Source organism: Haliotis cracherodii, unplaced genomic scaffold (assembly GCF_022045235.1).
Source record: "Haliotis cracherodii isolate W230 unplaced genomic scaffold, xgHalCrac1.p SCAF_6, whole genome shotgun sequence".
NCBI classification, from domain to species: Eukaryota; Metazoa; Mollusca; class Gastropoda; order Lepetellida; family Haliotidae; genus Haliotis; species Haliotis cracherodii.
The window spans coordinates 32826002-32843350 of record NW_027266319.1 but is presented as its reverse complement, the minus strand read 5'-3'; the positions used below and the strand labels follow the sequence as shown (position 1 = coordinate 32843350).

The window sequence follows — 17349 nt, the reverse complement described above, 5'->3', positions numbered from 1 at the left end:
AATATGGCATGTTGGTCAGTATTATCAAGAACCAGTATGTCATGTTGGTCAGTATTATCAAGAACCAGTATGTCATGTTGGTCAGTATTATCAAGAACCAGTATGTCATGTTGGTCAGTATTATCAAGAACCAATATGTCATGTTGGTCAGTATTATCAAGAACCAAAATGCCATGTTGGTCAGTATTATCAAGAACCAGTATGTCATGTTGGTCAGTATTATCAAGAACCAGTATGTCATGTTGGTCAGTATTATCAAGAACCAAAATGCCATGTTGGTCAGTATTATCAAGAACCAATATGTCATGTTGGTCAGTATTATCAAGAACCAATATGGCATGTTGGTCAGTATTATCAAGAACCAATATGGCATGTTGGTCAGTATTATCAAGAACCAATATGGCATGTTGGTCAGTATTATCAAGAACCAATATGGCATGTTGGTCAGTATTATCAAGAACCAAAATGCCATGTTGGTCAGCATTATCAAGAACCAGTATGTCATGTTGGTCAGTATTATCAAGAACCAAAATGCCATGTTGGTCAGTATTATCAAGAACCAATATGTCATGTTGGTCAGTATTATCAAGAACCAATATGTCATGTTGGTCAGTATTATCAAGAACCAATATGGCATGTTGGTCAGTATTATCAAGAACCAATATGGCATGTTGGTCAGTATTATCAAGAACCAATATGGCATGTTGGTCAGTGTTATCAAGAACTGATATTTCATGTTGGTCTGTGTTATCAAAGACCGATGTCATGTTGGTCAGTATTATCAAGAACTGATATTTCATTTTGGTCCTTGGTTGATGCATGTCATCGATCCCAATTGCGTGGATCGATGCTCGTGATATTAATCACTGGATTGTCTGGTCCAGACTTGATTATTTACAGACCACCATCATATAGCTAGAATATTGCTGGGTGTGGCGTTATACAACAAACCAACCAACCAATCATGTTGGTCATTATTATCAAGAACTGATGTCATGTTGGTCAGTATTAGCCTATGCCCTCATATGTGATCTTTGATCCAATCTTGAGTTGTCTCCCTTGCTGTGTTCAGGCTCCTGAGGTGATACAGATGAGGGAATCCAACCCCTACACCTTCCAGTCCGATGTTTATGCCTTCGGTATTGTCATCTTCGAGCTCATGACACAGGAGTTGCCTTACGCAAACATCAACAACAAGGATCAGGTGAGCTAACTGTTAATTCCATGGAAGATGGAAGTCAGAGGACTTTGAATGAAAGCTATACAGCGAAGATTTGTTAACTGTGAACTTGCCGCCTACAGGCAAGGAAGATCCGATATTTTCATGCTGACTTATGTATGATTTTGTATTGTTATCTTTAAAAAAAAAATGTTTTATTATGATAATGTTTTGAAATATAAAAATAAAAAATAACTTTAAAAAATAAGAAGCTTTTTAGGATTTTTCTCCCTACTATGATTTTTCTAGGAATAGTTTCATGTTTTGTGGAAGAAGGCAGGTATTGTGGTTAACAATAAACAATGATTTCAGCATGGACAAAGAACTGATTTGATTGCTTTGCACATGATTTGATTACTTGTAGTAGTTATTTGTATATTGACTGATCCATTGATTGATGTTAGTGTGTTCCAGATTGGTCTGAATACATGTATTTTAATAGTGTGTGTGTTCCATGGTCTGGTAGATCCTTCTAGTCAATGTTGTAATTAGTGAGACATCTGCTTATTCAGGGTAATCATTAACTGAGATCTCGATCTACATCATTAAACTTGAGTTACTAGTGAAAGGTGTTTTTTAATGACAAGAACCAACTTGACCAGACCTTGGGTTGTGGGGTAGCCTAGTGGTTAAAGCGTTTGCTCATTATGCTGAAGGCATGGGTTCGATCTCCCACATGGATACAATGTGCGAAGCCCGTTTCTGGTGTCCCCAGCTGTGATATTACTGGAATGTTGCTAAAAGCAGAGTAAAGCTGTATTCACTTACCCTACTTGACTTGAACTCACCTGACCTTTACTCCGTGTTAAAGTCAAGTGATGGGAAGGTAGCAGATAGACATCAGAATTGAGGATCAGTTGGCCTTTGTTTGTTGTCTCTTGTGTATGTTTAACTATATCTCACGTATCTGATCATCTCTATAAAAAAAAAGGGTTGTATGTCTTAATAGGACTTTATCTTTCAACCAGAATTGAAGGTTACACGTTTGGCATTAAATTGCTCTCATCATAGTCTACTTCACTTTTGATGGGGATATGTTTATCTTTCCATGATACATAAAACCGATTCTCATAATGTGCCAGGTGTTTATTTAAATAGATTGACATATCTGATCATCCCTATCAAAAGTTGACTAGTATATATACTGAACAAAAAAAGGTTAGCCATGATGAGTATTTTGGGGGATATTTTTATGAAATTGTGTGCTCAGTCTTCACTACAAAAATGATCCCCCAAAATATTCATGATCCCTAACTTGTTTTGTTCAGTATATCCAGCTGATGTGCTATTTATTCCGAATGCTATGTTGACACAAGTGATTGTAAGCCTGTTTTTCCCTAGATATTGTTCATGGTTGGAAAAGGCTACCTACGGCCAGACATGACAAGAGCAAGGACAGATACGCCCAAGACCTACAAGCGTCTGGTTCTTGATTGTGTTTGTTATGACAGGGAAACAAGGCCCCTGTTCCCTCAAGTAAGACTCCCTATAATCAATACTCAGGATGAACACCATAGGTTAAATCAAACTAGCCCACTTTCCTTTCAAGTTGTGTGTATGACTTTACTTATGTTTGGAAATCGCAGTGATCCAGGGTTTAGCATCCCATGCTGTCTTAACAGGCGAATAACAGAATCAGGTGGCATGTCATCGTATCCCAAATGCATAGACTGATGTTCATGATGTCAATCACTTGATTGTCTGGTTCACTCAATTATTTACAGACTGCCATCCTACAGCTGGAATATTGCTGAATGTGGCGTTAAACAACAAACAAACATACAAAACATAGAGCTAAGACTGTTGTTGCACTATGATCACAAAGTCTTGGACTAGTTTCTGTATATATTCCAGATACTGTTTGTCAGTTTGTTTGCTAGAAAAAGTGTACCATGTATGGAAAAACATATTTGGTTATTTTAGTATTTTAACGGCATGATTTGTTATGATCATCAACTTGAAAGAAATATGTCAATCATTTTATTAAGAGAAAAAGCATTTTTTAGGAACTTTTATATTTTCCAACAACTGTGATCATGATTTTTTCTGTTGCAGGTGTTAGCCATTTTGGAGAACTTATATTTGTCTATACCAAAGATCAAGAGAAGTAAATCGGAGCCCGCCATCCACAGAACAGACTCTTTTGACATGGAATTTAAATATATGTGTGCATCACCAAAGACTCCTATTAATAGTCAATTTGGACATTTCTCATTTTTTCCAAACTACTGAGTGCTGTGGTGGACGGTGGCGATGTAGGTGGCCTGAGTCACCTTGTGGCCACCTGAACAGACCTGATAACCTGCGACAGCGGCATGTACAGTCAGACGATCTCCTCCTTCCAGCGCCCCCTGGTGGCAGTAGGACAAGACCTCGACAGTCACATGTACGCTGTCGACGGGCTCCCTGCCCGCCTGACCGCCGCCCACTTGCTGGCCTGCTCGCTCGCACATGCACGGTGGTGGACTGTATCTACCATGTCTTTCTCATTACTGCAGTAGCCTCATTCCAGGTGCTTGCTGTCCCATCAGAAAGAGGCCGACCCAGGTCGCGCTAAGTCCGACTTAGGGGCTGGTTCAGATTTATATTCAATTGCAGACCTATGAATCTGTGAGATGAAATATGTTGTCAATCGTCACGATTGAACTGTTGTTGGCCGATATTTATGATGTTGCTTTGTGATTGGCTCCTGAGTTTGAATAATGTGTTCAAAATGCTTTTCAAGTGCTAACTGAAGGGATATTGCTGGTGTCTGCTACGACGAAGAAAGGAAGAGGATTTGTTGATGGATGTTGGCATCGACCAGAGAGTGCGGAGTATGATAGTATGTGATATCTGCTCGGGAGAGTGACATGTGATGGACAAAGTGGAAGCAACTCGGAAGCGATTACGATGACGACAACGGTCACCACAACTGACTGTCTTCTTTCTGATCAACAGTCCATCTGTGCTCTGCCAAATTATTTATGGTTGTACGTGTACATTATGTAAATACTTCTCCCTTATGTACATATGTGACTTTCCACATACTGAATGGGTGGGGTGGGGATGGGTGGGATGGGGTAAGGGTCGGGAGGGTAAGGGTTGGGGTTGGGAGGGGTAAGGGTTCGGGAGGGTTACTTATGTAAGAGTGGGGCTCCAGGGTCAATCCTGACAGCACCCACAGGGTTCCAGCTAACAGGGAGGGGACAGACAATTTTTCAGTGTGAAATTTTTGCCTTAATTTATTACAAGTGTTGTAATTGTTGATGTTGAAGCCTGATTGGGCCAGCCAGCCTGCCTGCTCGACTCAGGGCAGGTGGGATGGTCTGTGTTGTAGGTGGTTAGTATTTATGCAACAAGCCTCCAGAAAGACACTTCTCAAGCTTTCACAGAAAACAACTAGTTGTTGGACAGGCTTATATGACATGTTCTGCCGTCACAGAAAGCTGTGAACAAGTGCACGCCTGCCTGTCTGCCTTCCTCCCTTCCTCCAGGACAGGGAACACCTATTGTAGTCAGTTCTACCCAATGTCTCAAGGGAGGGAACTCCTCCCAGCCTAAAGACCTCATTGAGACCTGGACGTTAAGGATTCAAGAGTTCTACATCCCACAGAAATACATGAACAAATGTATATACATTTTACTGAATGTTTTCGACAATTTTATGCTAATGACCTTATTATTTTAATTTGTGATTTGAGTTCACAAAGCCAATTGTAATACACAGCTTTAAAAGAGGTCTCGTTTTACAAGTTTTAAGGACATTCCATGTATCTTATGAAGAGAAACATTATTCATCTTTCTCAAATGTACATCACTTAGGTTATAAGTTATGACGAAGATGCTATTAATGTTAATGATCTATTCTATGGAAAATATTGTACAAAACAAGAACTTCAACCCCTGGTTTGTATTCTGCTATGTGCATGTGTTGAAACAACCATCATGTGCCAATTGAAGGGCATCCTTATCAGATATTGGAAAGTACAAAATTACATTCAGTGTCTTATAATACTATTGTTCATGAACAAATTATCATATGACTTTCTGTCTACTGCTAAGTATTCTGTTCTGTACATAGCCCTATGCCCAGGATTTGCACCCAAAGCCTCAAACATACGCATCACTTAAGGCTTTCCTTACACATTAAGCTGACACCCTGTATATAACTGGAATACTGTTAAAAACAATGTGAAGTCCAACTCACTCAAACATACGCTACTTACTATGTATAACTGTAACGTTTCTGTAAGGATTATAAGACTGTTATCCCTTCTTTAGATGAGTTCTATTTCTGAATTATTTTATGTAAAAGATTATTCCTGGCCTGAGAGGTTATAAAGAAAGTATAGTAAGTTATTGTTTTTTGTTTACTTGAATGCATTTGTATGGTTTGTTTGTCTCATTTCCAAAGCTGTTGAAGTAAACACTCAGGGTATTTACATCATCACACCCTTTGATAGGATTGTTAGAGGGGTTCAGTGAGATGTTAAACAAGATGTTGAACTACTATGGAATAAGGGTAATTCTCAATGAAACTGATGCAAAAACGTACTACCATGACATTGAAGAATGCTTGCTTCTGATTGTTAAAATGAGGTACCCAATTGAACAAGTGTCTGTTTTGGGCCTCTAACTTAAGTCTTTTTACACAAAAATGTGTACATGATTACATTGGTATACTACATATTGATCCATAAAAACCCATCATAACTATGCTAAAATGCTCAGCTTTGAATCAATAAAAATAACAGGTATCAAATCGACAATGAGTACCTCAAATTTCAAAATACAATTGGTTTTACTTAATTATTAAGGGTCAGCATGTATGTAAGTGGTGGGGATGCCTGCTAAAGTTTTAAATATTATTTGATTCTAAAAATGCTGTTTTCAGCTTATCAGAGATAAAAATTATGTACAGGATAAATTTGCAGAATTTTTTCGAATTTCTTTTTTTCCTCTGATATTTTGGTATGAGAACTGTCAGCATCCAGAAATATCTTGTCAGTAACGAATCTAGGTTATTACTGTGTATTGTGGAGGGTTTCAAATCCTGGGTTGAGGCGGTGCTGCGTCAAGTGCTTTCAGTTTACTCAGGACAGGGCTGAAGGGCTCATACATTGTGGGGTCAGTTTGACGATTGTCAGTTTGAGAAATTTAAGTGTAAGGTTGTTAGTGAATAATCTTATTCCACACTAATTAGATCTATACTACGCCAAAAATGTTAGAGAACACACAATTTTCTCATATGACTAAAGTTAATCTGTCATGACAACATATTAACTATAGTCATATGAAAAGAAAATTGGTGTTAACTTCTTTTGAGTAGTATAATTTAGTTACGAGAATAAGTTTCTTAAATTCATATACTCTCCCCTCTCACATTATTAATTATTGATTGCTGTGGTAACAAAGCTCAGTACATGTGTTTTGGTTAGTTCCTGGATATAATGAGTTTGTATGGACTTACAAGATTGTTTGTTATATGTAAAGTTTGCTGGTTTGCCTGGGTCCCAATCCACAAAGTGATCTTAGTATGCATATTTATAATGCCCCAGATCCACATCCTTAAGTATGCTCTAAGTGCTACATTATTACATCTTCCTGAGTCAAGGGAGTAAACTAACTATAAAAGTCCAGTTTCCTCCTTTGCCAAACAAGGCTGGAATTATGGAGTTACATTGTGGCTGGACTAACGAGTCTATGCACAGTCCAATCAAAATCATGTAATGACATTGACATCTGGTTTATGAACAATTTGCAGAGCATATGTACAGTCAACTGGGTGTGGACAGATATTTTCCAAATATTTTCATGATATTAATCAGGGTGCTCAAGTGATTTGATGCACTTCGCGAATTAAGGCCTGTTTTATTATAAGAAAGATCTTGATTATCGATCAGATCAACCTGACTGGGTGCCGCCATTTTGTTTGAAGCAAAGCATGTCATATGAGAGGTTGAATCTGATTGGACAGTTGAAGGGACATTACTCATAATAGCCAATGGTTGATCTATGATTAAACCACATAATTCCAGCCAAGTTCGACAAGGGTGGAAACTTGACTTTAGTGTCAGTTAACTCCCTTGCCTCGGGAAGATACCTCATCAGTGGATCAGTGTGCACTCTTAGCACTACGGCCGTCGTAAGTCTAAGTTAGTATGGGAGTTATGATAGTCATAGAATTAAGGTTGCTGTGTAGACGAGATTCTGAGCATTATCATAAAATACCACTGGTTTGGGTTTCATCAAAGTGGTAAACGTCCGAGATGCATCCATTCAGGCTTTCCTCCCACATTGAGCTGACATGCCGTGAAATAACTGGAAAATACTGTTAAAAGCAGCATTTAAAAGGCATTTAACCAACTCACTCAGTAAATAACTGACTTCATTATATCCAGGAGTGACTACAAGAGAGAAAAATACAAATTAACTTGTTAACATTTGCTAAAATAATTTTGATGACTACCTGACAGTATCAGCCCTAGTAATGCCTGAGTGAAACCTGTCTTCCTCCTCCTGTCAATCATCCTGACACCACCTCCAGGTCTTCATTCCTCCTCAGCATCTACTGTCTCTGTCTCTATCTCAGTCTTTCTGTGTTTCCTCCGTCACTCGGCTCTTTCAATCAGGGCAAGTCATGCCTGGCATGACGCCCTGCTTCTCGAGTAGTGTCAACTGCAGACTGGAGTGAGGCTTCTCACTCTTTGGAAATTTACATTTCTGTTGAAATGATAAATAAATTATGAAAAATATGGTTGCTTTGTGTTGTTATTTGTTTTGGGGAGTTGTGAAGTTTTCACATTTTCAGCCTCTGGTCTAGAACTACTGTAGGTTTGTGTAGCCTAAACAGTCCTTGATTAGTCAGTGTATTTTTCACCATGCTATTATGATAAATTCCCTGGTCCTATAGTGGTGAATGGGTCAAGGGTGTTTATCCCAACACAACGGAGATGGGATACACTGGATAATCCAGGATGTTATGATATGTACTCACCGCCTCAAGCAAACACGAACCATAGAAACAGAGAGAATGTATGTATGTTAACAGATGTTTCCAATGTGTACGAGTTACTGACAAACCTAAAAACATAACAATCAGTCAAGTGTTACCACAGTGCCTTTATTCTTATCACGATACGCTGCACATGATTTCGACACTATACACGCTAATCCTGCACAAAACAAATGTTGCATCTTGAGTCATGGATCTATGACGTCATGTGTGATGCGTACATGAGCATCGATTCACACATCATGCCAGTATGTTTGTTTGTTCATCAAACGTTCATCTAATGTCTCTTGAATATGAGTGATTTGTCGTATATTAACCACATGGTATTCGCATTTATTTTGTTGGTGATTATTTAACCCTGGACCTTTTCATCACCATAGCTTCTCCATCCCTCACTAACGTATCAGCACATGTACTTGACAGCAACTATCAATCAAAATGCATCTTTTGAACTTGAATTTGGTATATATCTACATTTGAGGTCACAGCCTCGTATGAGCAAGCTCTTTATAAATTTAATCAAATCACGACAGTTATGAATGAACTTTTAACTGGAAAAGATTTTTTCCTGAATGTTAAGTGACTATTCATTATTACAGTGAGGTGGGGTAGGGTGTCCGAGGTTTTTTATGCACTTATATACACACAATAATGGTGACATGTTTTGCATGTACATTGGTGGTATACACAGTACTTCAGTGACATGTACACTTTCGTGGCATGTATAGGGGTGGTATACACAGTACTTTAGTGGCATGTATAGGGGTGGTATACACAGTACTTTACTGGCACGTATTGGGGTAGTATACACGGTACTTCAGTGACATATACAGGGGTGGTTTACACAGTACTTCAGTGACATGTACAGGGGTGGTATACACAGTACTTCAGTGGCATATATAGCATGTACATGGGCGGTTTTCACAGTACTTTAGTGACATGTACAGGGGTGGTATACACAGTACTTCAGTGGCATATATAGCCTGTACAGGGGTGGTATACACAGTACTTCAGTGGCATATATAGCATGTACAGGGGTGGTATACACAGTACTTCAGTGACATGTACAGGGGTGGTATACACAGTACTTCAGTGGCATATATAGCCTGTACAGGGGTGGTATACACAGTACTTCAGTGGCATATATAGCATGTACAGGGGTGGTATACACAGTACTTCAGTGACATGTACAGGGGTGGTATACACAGTACTTCAGTGGCATATATAGCATGTACATGGGCGGTTTTCACAGTACTTTAGTGACATGTACAGGGGTGGTATACACAGTACTTCAGTGGCATATATAGCCTGTACATGGGCGGTTTTCACAGTACTTAAGTGACATGTACAGGGGTGGTTTTCACAGTACTTCAGTGACATGTCCAAGGGTTTGTATACACTGTGCTTATCGTAAGAGGCAACTAACGGGATCAGGTGGTCAGACTCGCTGACTTGGTTGAAGCATGTCATCGATCCCAATTGCGTGGATCGATGCTCATGATATCAATCACTGGATTGTCTGGTACAGACTTGATTATTTACGGACTGCCGTCATACAGCTGGAATATTGTTGAGTGTGGCGTTAAGCAACAAAGAAACATCATGACATACATCAACACACAGGAAGACTCAGTTGATATTGTTTGATGTAATTTATTTAACAACGGAAATATAAGTATCAATCACATATGTACAAGTCAAACTAAATGTTACATCACAGCTTAATAGAACCAGTAATCTGAAACCAATTCTCAAAACTCAAAACCTCAACTGAAGGCATTAATCGCAACTGTTTAGCTGCTATAGAAAAAACAACTCCAAGGCTTTGTTGGAAAATGTAAAACCTCGAGCATGGGCAGATCCAGCATTTATAAAAGGGAGGGGTCCAAATTATCAAAACCCTCTCTCAGATAATTTTACTGATTACAACATACATTTGGTCTTCAAAAGGAGTGGGTGGGTGGGGGAAGTACTGACCCATATCTGGATCTGCCCATGGTAAGCCAGGGAAAAGTCTGAAGATACCAAGTACCACCAAGCAGGTCTTACAATTCAAATGTAAAACCTCTCAGCAGGTCTCACTTGAAAGTTGTACCTCTCATAAGGTTACTATGAGAAAGTCATTTTTTTAACCCCCCCATGTTTATCATATACCACAATTTGAAAACAAAAGCTGATTGGAATGCGAAACGTTTGCCACATCTGCAGGTGACCTCAAGTAGACACATACTTCAAAGCCATTGTTTATACACTGGACATTATGTGACAACATTTCTCTATTATTCGTTTGTTGTTTAAAGCCGCACTCAGCAATATTCCAGCTATCTGTAAATAATTGAGTCTGGACCAGACAATCCAGTGATTGACATCAAGAGCATCAATCCATGCATCAACCAAGTCAGCAAGCCTGACCACCCGATCCCGTTATCTCTATTTCTCTATTAGGAGAGATAACGAAAATGTATGTTGCCATGACGGCAGGGTATGTATTATTTCGAGTTATACACATGTTATTGACCAATAAAATTCAAGCATTTAACTTGTAAGATAATATAATTATTGTCATCCATCCTTTGACAAACAAGATAATTGTTTCTTATAAAGATGTTAAAATCACTTATTTTTTTCTCATAATTGGCTCACCTAACACTATTGCATTGACTTAAAACTAAAGTCCTGAATGCTATACATAAATATCACACAAATACATCTGCAATATTATCACAATATTCTATTAAATTTGCTACATAAATATTTAACTTATTTCTGGGCCATTCTGTCACATTGTTACCCTGTGATCAGTACATTGTTAATGATATGTAATAAACACAATACAAAAAAAACAATCATAGATTTATAGCCCCTCAAAGCAAATCATATCACAATCAATGGACACCAGTGTGAATTCTCACAGCCCTTGAGCATGTTGAGCCTCCAATAAGCCTTGTTATACAACTCCACTTTTGACAAGATAGATAATGGAAATATGTACCAGCATATATAATAAATTGAAAGATCTTGAAATGAATCTAAAAAAAATATGACAAAGCTCAAAGGAACTTAGAATACTATTTGTATGATACCTCCCAACCAAGTCTTATTCAGTACCCACCTAGGCACCCAAAATGTCCTAATCACACACATTCATGGAATATTTTTAGTTGCAAAGAAATTCAGCCAAATTTATTGAATGTCTGCACACAGCTAATGGATATTTTCAGAGAAGCAACTCCTCTGCTATCACCACTTCTCAAAACATTCCATGTTACCATGGTTACACTGGTCCCGCCATTCAAATGGAACATGTATCCTGGTTAGGGCTGGGAAGGGTCCATATTTACTACCCGGGTACCCACCATCCTATTACCCGACCCTACCCGATACCCGCTGTAGATATTTAGAGATAGGTACAAGCTGTCCGATTTGGAAAGGTTTGACCTTAGCCCTGTCAAAAAGTTTTCAGATACATGCGTAGGACGATCCACTCATGCATACACTGGAGTTTAATGTATGAAGTTTTATCTTTATTCAAACATATAAAAGTCAGAAGGAATGGGTGCATTGTCAGAAAGAAATGGGATATTTATTAGTGACTTATAGAGTAACCATAGAGTTTTAGATATTTTTTGTCATCAAGCAATGTATATCACGTGACAAACCACGGGTCCGGGTAGTCCTGTCGGTACGCGGGTCCTACTCAGCACCCACCCGACCCGGGTACGGGAGTTACCTGTCCCTGCCCTAATCCTGGTACTGGTTACCATGCTGGTGGCTGTGTTTCACAGGTCCTATGTCACATATTTTAAAGCAAATGAACGCTGAACTGATAAAAGTATACATGCTGTTCACAGAAGGGTTCCGCCTTCTAAGGTCATATCGACATGTCTAGAGGTGAGATCAAAGGAAAACGCTACAACCATGATGCAATCTCTGTTTATGGTTGTAAAAAGCACTCTCACATGTGTAACCATGGTGATGATGATAATGCCACTGGATACGTTATTGGAGTACTTGAATATGTGTAACTCCACTACCTGAAGAGTAATCGACCCCGGGGCTTCAGTGTGACAAGCGAACGTTTTAACCACTAGGCCTCTCCACCACCCCTAGTTATATTACAGAGTGTCATGTGGAAGGAAATCTCTAAGTAATGTGGGTCTTAGATGTTTACAACTTTGGTAATCCCACAAGCATGGGTATGATTCTGACAAACCTAGAAACATAATTCGGGCGAATCTGGATTCAAACCCATGATAATAGGTTTCTGGCATTCCTAAGGGACACAACTCAGTGAGTGAGTGAGTGAGTGAGTGAGTATGGTTTTACGGTGCTTTTAGCAATATTCCAGCAATATCACGCCGGGGGACACCAGAAATTGGCTTCACACATTGTGCCCATGTCGGGAATCGAACCCGGGTCTTCGGCATGAGGAGCGAACGCTTTAACCACTAGGCTACCCGACTGCCCCTTCACAACTCAGTGAACTATGCCACCTTTTGGGGATGTGATTATTCATCAAGATATCACTGTACTATCAGTAATATTTTATGTCAATGATACGAATTTACTGCCATTACTGTCATTATTCCTTAAGGTTACTGTGGTTAAGATAGACAGTGAGAAGGCAGAAAGTTCAACTTTAAATGTCTAATTGACATGATTGATCAGCCTAGTTTGTTTTTAACTTTAAATCGATTAATTGAATGTCAATGCAGGTAATGTTTATTTATACATAGACGGAATTACTAATATTATTCCTAAGCAATATATAGATATATTGTGATACTTTTGAGTGGATAAATCAATACTAAAAATTCCAATCAATGACACCCCCAGGTTTTACGACTGTGAAACCTGTGCCACATTCCCATGATGCAATACAACAGGTGATGGATGTTGAGTCATGCAAAACAAGTTTGGTTTGTTTGTTGCAATATTCCAGCTTTATGACAGCGTTCTGTAAACAATCGTGTCTGGACCAGACAATCAGTGATCGACATCATGAACATCGATCCACACAATTGGGATCGATGACATGCATCAACCAAGTCAGCGAGCCTGACCACCCGATCCCGTTAGTTGCCTTTTACGACAAGCATGCTTGCCTTTGCAACACAAGGGGCACTGTTACATCCCTAAGAGCAAGTATGCTAACCATGTTGGATTTAGCATGCTTAAACCTGTGTGCTGTTGTAAGAGGTGACATAACATATTTACTGCAGAATAAGAATAAACTGTTTCTCATATGATGGAGACAAGTTTTTAATTTGTATAAGAGTGAAAAGATTGCTGCCATTAAGTCATAGTCAATCTCACTGACAAATCTGAGGATATCCCATTATGTCATTAAAGGTGACTATACTTGTTGCAAGAGGCGCCTACGGGATTGGGTGGTCAAGTGGTTGATGCATGTCATCGTGTCCCAATTGCATAGATTGATGCTCATGACGTCAATCACTGGATTGTCTGGTCTAGACTTGATTATTTACAGACCCCCATTCATTCAGCTTGAATAGTGCTGAGTGCAGTGTTAAACAACAAACAAACCAACCAACAGTAAAGCTTATTGATCCCTTGTCAGTCATGATTCCTTCAGACTCTGTATTGTTAGCTTGAGACTGAGCAGTCTCATACTGTTGGTAGTGCCACAACATCTTCAGGGCAGCTAAACCAATATGTGTGCTTTCATTTCGGATAACGTAAAATGAAGCAGACAATCAGCCACTTCCACGGCAATATTAAATGCTATTTGTGTTCCAAACAGGACATGCTATACACTCAGAATAACCATACCAAAAGTTGAGAGGAAATATATACTACTTTAAACAAATTAAAGAACACCCACAATTGGAAGGCTGTGTGTTGCAACAGTCATAAGAAAAATTGGGTATTCTTTAACTTCTTCCGAGTAGTATATAACAAAAATCAAGGATCCCAACAATATAACACTAACAGCATCATGAGCATGACGAGTAAGCAAAAAACACAATATTGCAATTGGGCAAAAAATCACCTCTGAAATGAAAAGTTGAATATTTCGAAAGAACTAAACTTGAGTCAATGATTCCTCACACTCAAAATCTGTCCTATTCACACATTTGTTAAAGTTAAAACAATCACATGCACAAATAGGTATATTTGCTGTTGCATAAATGTCAGTACTTCATGACCATGAGGTATTGCTCCATCTTCACATCATCTCAAGGAATAGTTCCATATGGCACTTTGCAGTGTAAGTTCGACACAGAGACAATCACTCACATCCTTGGGACAACACAGTATCACTGCTTCTGTCGCTGACACTTCAAAATATGTTATTCCCAATCCCCAGCGGAAATAGGTAATTACGTTTCAGGTCTGACGTTGGGAGTCGGTTGTAGCAGACATTGTCTTTCTGGTTAAAATGGAAATGACTCTTATGGAAATGTGCAGTGGTAGTCAAGACCTCAGCCTCACTGTCCTTATATGCTGCGATAAAGTTTGTGGAAAAATCCTCATGTCGCACTTCAAGACTGTTCTCAACCCACTCCATTTTGACATCGGAGAGCAGTCGTGTGCCTCGGCCCGTCTTCACTTCTTTCATTCTCCGTTTGGTTTTGTCCATCACATTGGAAAACTTCTCCCCATCTGACTTTGTGGGGGTAACAAGGGTGACCTTGAACCCTGTTCCCTTGTTGCGTATCATCAATAACATGACTTGCAAAAGGCGTTCGGAGTCTATCTTCGGCGTAACCACGTAAACACAGGCTCCAACCCCACACCAGTCGTCGATCAGACTTTTCCATACACGCATGATGAAGTCATGGCCCATAATTCCTCCACCCTCGGGGATCATATCCAACAAATCTTGTACCTGCAAATTAGTTGGTATAAAATTGAGTTATTTCAAATTTTGCTTGCAACAGTGAGTGATGAAAAAAAGAACTTGTATTAAAAGGCATGTAATAAACTACCATTTCTCCTGCATAAGGTACAAGAAATGCAACATTGTATCGGACCTGGTACATATTGTAATATAATTAGTCATTCCTGTCTAGCCATGTAAACTGCAACAGTGTATGTATCCAACATGTCCAACAGGAAGTGTTTGTTTGTTGTTTAACGCCACACTCAGCAATATTCCAGCTATTATGACAGTGGTCTGTAAATAATTGACTCTAGATCAGACAATCCAGAGATTGACATCATGAGCATCGATCTACGAAATTGGGATAAAATGACATGCATCAACCAAGTCAGCGAGTCTGGTCACCCGATCCCTTTAGTCGCCTCTTACGACAAACATGGGTTCTACCCCTGGTCTTCACGGGTATTTCAGTCAGAGTGACATGTGCGATTCTATCCTGACTGAATACATGTATACCCCAAAACATAACAAACAATATCAAGGGTTGCTGAAGACCCAATCTAACCCAGATGTCCATGGATCGGTCTTCAGCAAACCATGCTTTTCGGAAGAGGCAACCAATGGGATTGGATGGTCAGGCTCGCTGACTTGGTTGATGCATGTAATCGTATTCCAAATACGTAGATCGATGCTCATGACAAGTACTGGAACGCAGTTCTAGTCCAGATGTAATTTACATACCTCAGTTATAATGCTGTAATATTGCTGAGAGCGACATTAGACAACAAACTGCTCTAACCTAACCATCATTTAACATAAACCCATTGATATGACATAACCATTATATATTCCCATTTAAACCAGTTATTACAATCTCAGTACTTGCCTCTTCGTCATCTTTATTGAGCTGGAGAAATCGTGTGACGGAACTCTCCGACGCCTCAGTTAACATTTCCACGTTGTCGTTGCCATGTTCAAGGAGACTGTTGAAGTTCTCAATGAACCAATTCCAGTGGTTCTTGCCGGTGACTTTCAAAATACCATTTGCCTTGTTCAACTTTAAGCTGACTCCATGTACCGGTTTCAGCTTGATAATGTCTCTTTTCTCGGAACATGTGACGTCGGGATAGACAACTTGGAAGATGTCGATCCACCAAGCTGCGATTTCCCGATGTGACGATGTCACAACGATCTCGTTTCCTTCATCAAAGAAGTCAATGTCACGGGCGGTTGGTGTTCCCCAAATTTCGGCCAGAACCCTTTTCCTTTCCTTCTTAGACATTTTCTTCACTATTTAAAGTATATATTTCTGTTGACAAACCTATTCAACGTGTACACATAAACACTGTATCTTCCAATCGATGGATTTCCGACTTTTGATCACCCCGCCTTCTCACTCACTCCAATGTGCCTATAGCTGCTGTTTACCTGTGATTGGGTTTTACCTGTTGTCAAACGACATTGTTCTAGGGTATACAATTAGTGATTAAGATAACACGCTGAGGTATTTGCTTGATACAATTGTGATTCCGGTTTGTCCTGATATGTGTAGTCACGTCTGTGTAATGGCGACATGACGCAGTATTGTTTATTGCTCGCGGCTTCTGATTGGTTTACCTAGGAAAACTAGCCAATCAGTGAACTCTATTAATGCAGGTAAAGCAAAGTTGCAAGGTGTGACTAGTCTATAAATAGTAACAAATATGTCAAAGATGACGTCATATAAACAAAAAAAGACTCTTAATAATATTGAGCATGTTTCACAAGTGAAAGGAAATATAGGAGAATAAACGTTTTTACAACTACAAAACATTATATATGACAAAATATATTAACAAACAAAGTTTAAACTTTATTTCTTTTGAAGTCATTTGTGCTAAGATCAGTCTATCAAAATGTGATTTCATGAGTTTGTTTTTAATATCGCTTTGTATATTTAAAATATAATATATTCCTATGAAGAACATAAAGTTCACATTATAAGTTTCTTCGATACGTTGACTTAGTTTCCATTGACTTATATATATTTAAGTTTAAGTGATTGCAAATATCACGAAATGAAGTAATTGTCGAGTGTCGCTCGTCACGCTGAAGAACCAGGTTCGATTCCCGATGTGGATACAGTCAATACAATGTGTGAAATCCATTCTTGGTGTAACCTGCTGTGAAATTTGTTGTTTTAATCGCCGTAGATCTCTACCCACCCACTCCAAATTGCCATAGGCTACTTTCTCCTGCATACCCTCGGGAAAACCATATTGACGGCCTCGCCCACACCAGCATCGT

The 17349-nt window shown here is 39.1% G+C and overlaps 2 protein-coding genes across 3 annotated transcripts in view; one reads left to right on the top strand and one right to left on the bottom strand.

Moving 5' to 3' along the window:
• Positions 1–4253, top strand: part of LOC139445395 (serine/threonine-protein kinase A-Raf-like) — a 35305-nt gene extending 31052 nt beyond the window's left edge. For both annotated transcript variants that reach the window (XM_071226536.1, XM_071226535.1), the window contains 3 exons: positions 1073–1204; positions 2561–2695; positions 3275–4253. In XM_071226536.1, the coding sequence (XP_071082637.1) occupies positions 1073–1204; positions 2561–2695; positions 3275–3451 (444 nt within the window). In that variant the 3' untranslated portion in view covers positions 3452–4253. The remainder of the gene's footprint in view (positions 1–1072; positions 1205–2560; positions 2696–3274) is intronic.
• Positions 4254–9810: 5557 nt separating this feature from the next.
• LOC139445204 (uncharacterized) lies at positions 9811–16631 on the bottom strand. Its single transcript, XM_071226335.1, has 2 exons — positions 15950–16631; positions 9811–15069 (listed from the first exon to the last, which is right to left on the bottom strand). The coding sequence occupies exons 1-2, from the start codon at positions 16343–16345 to the stop codon at positions 14521–14523; spliced, it is 945 nt and encodes a 314-aa protein (XP_071082436.1). The 5' UTR covers positions 16346–16631; the 3' UTR covers positions 9811–14520.
• Between the last annotated feature and the right edge of the window lie 718 nt (positions 16632–17349).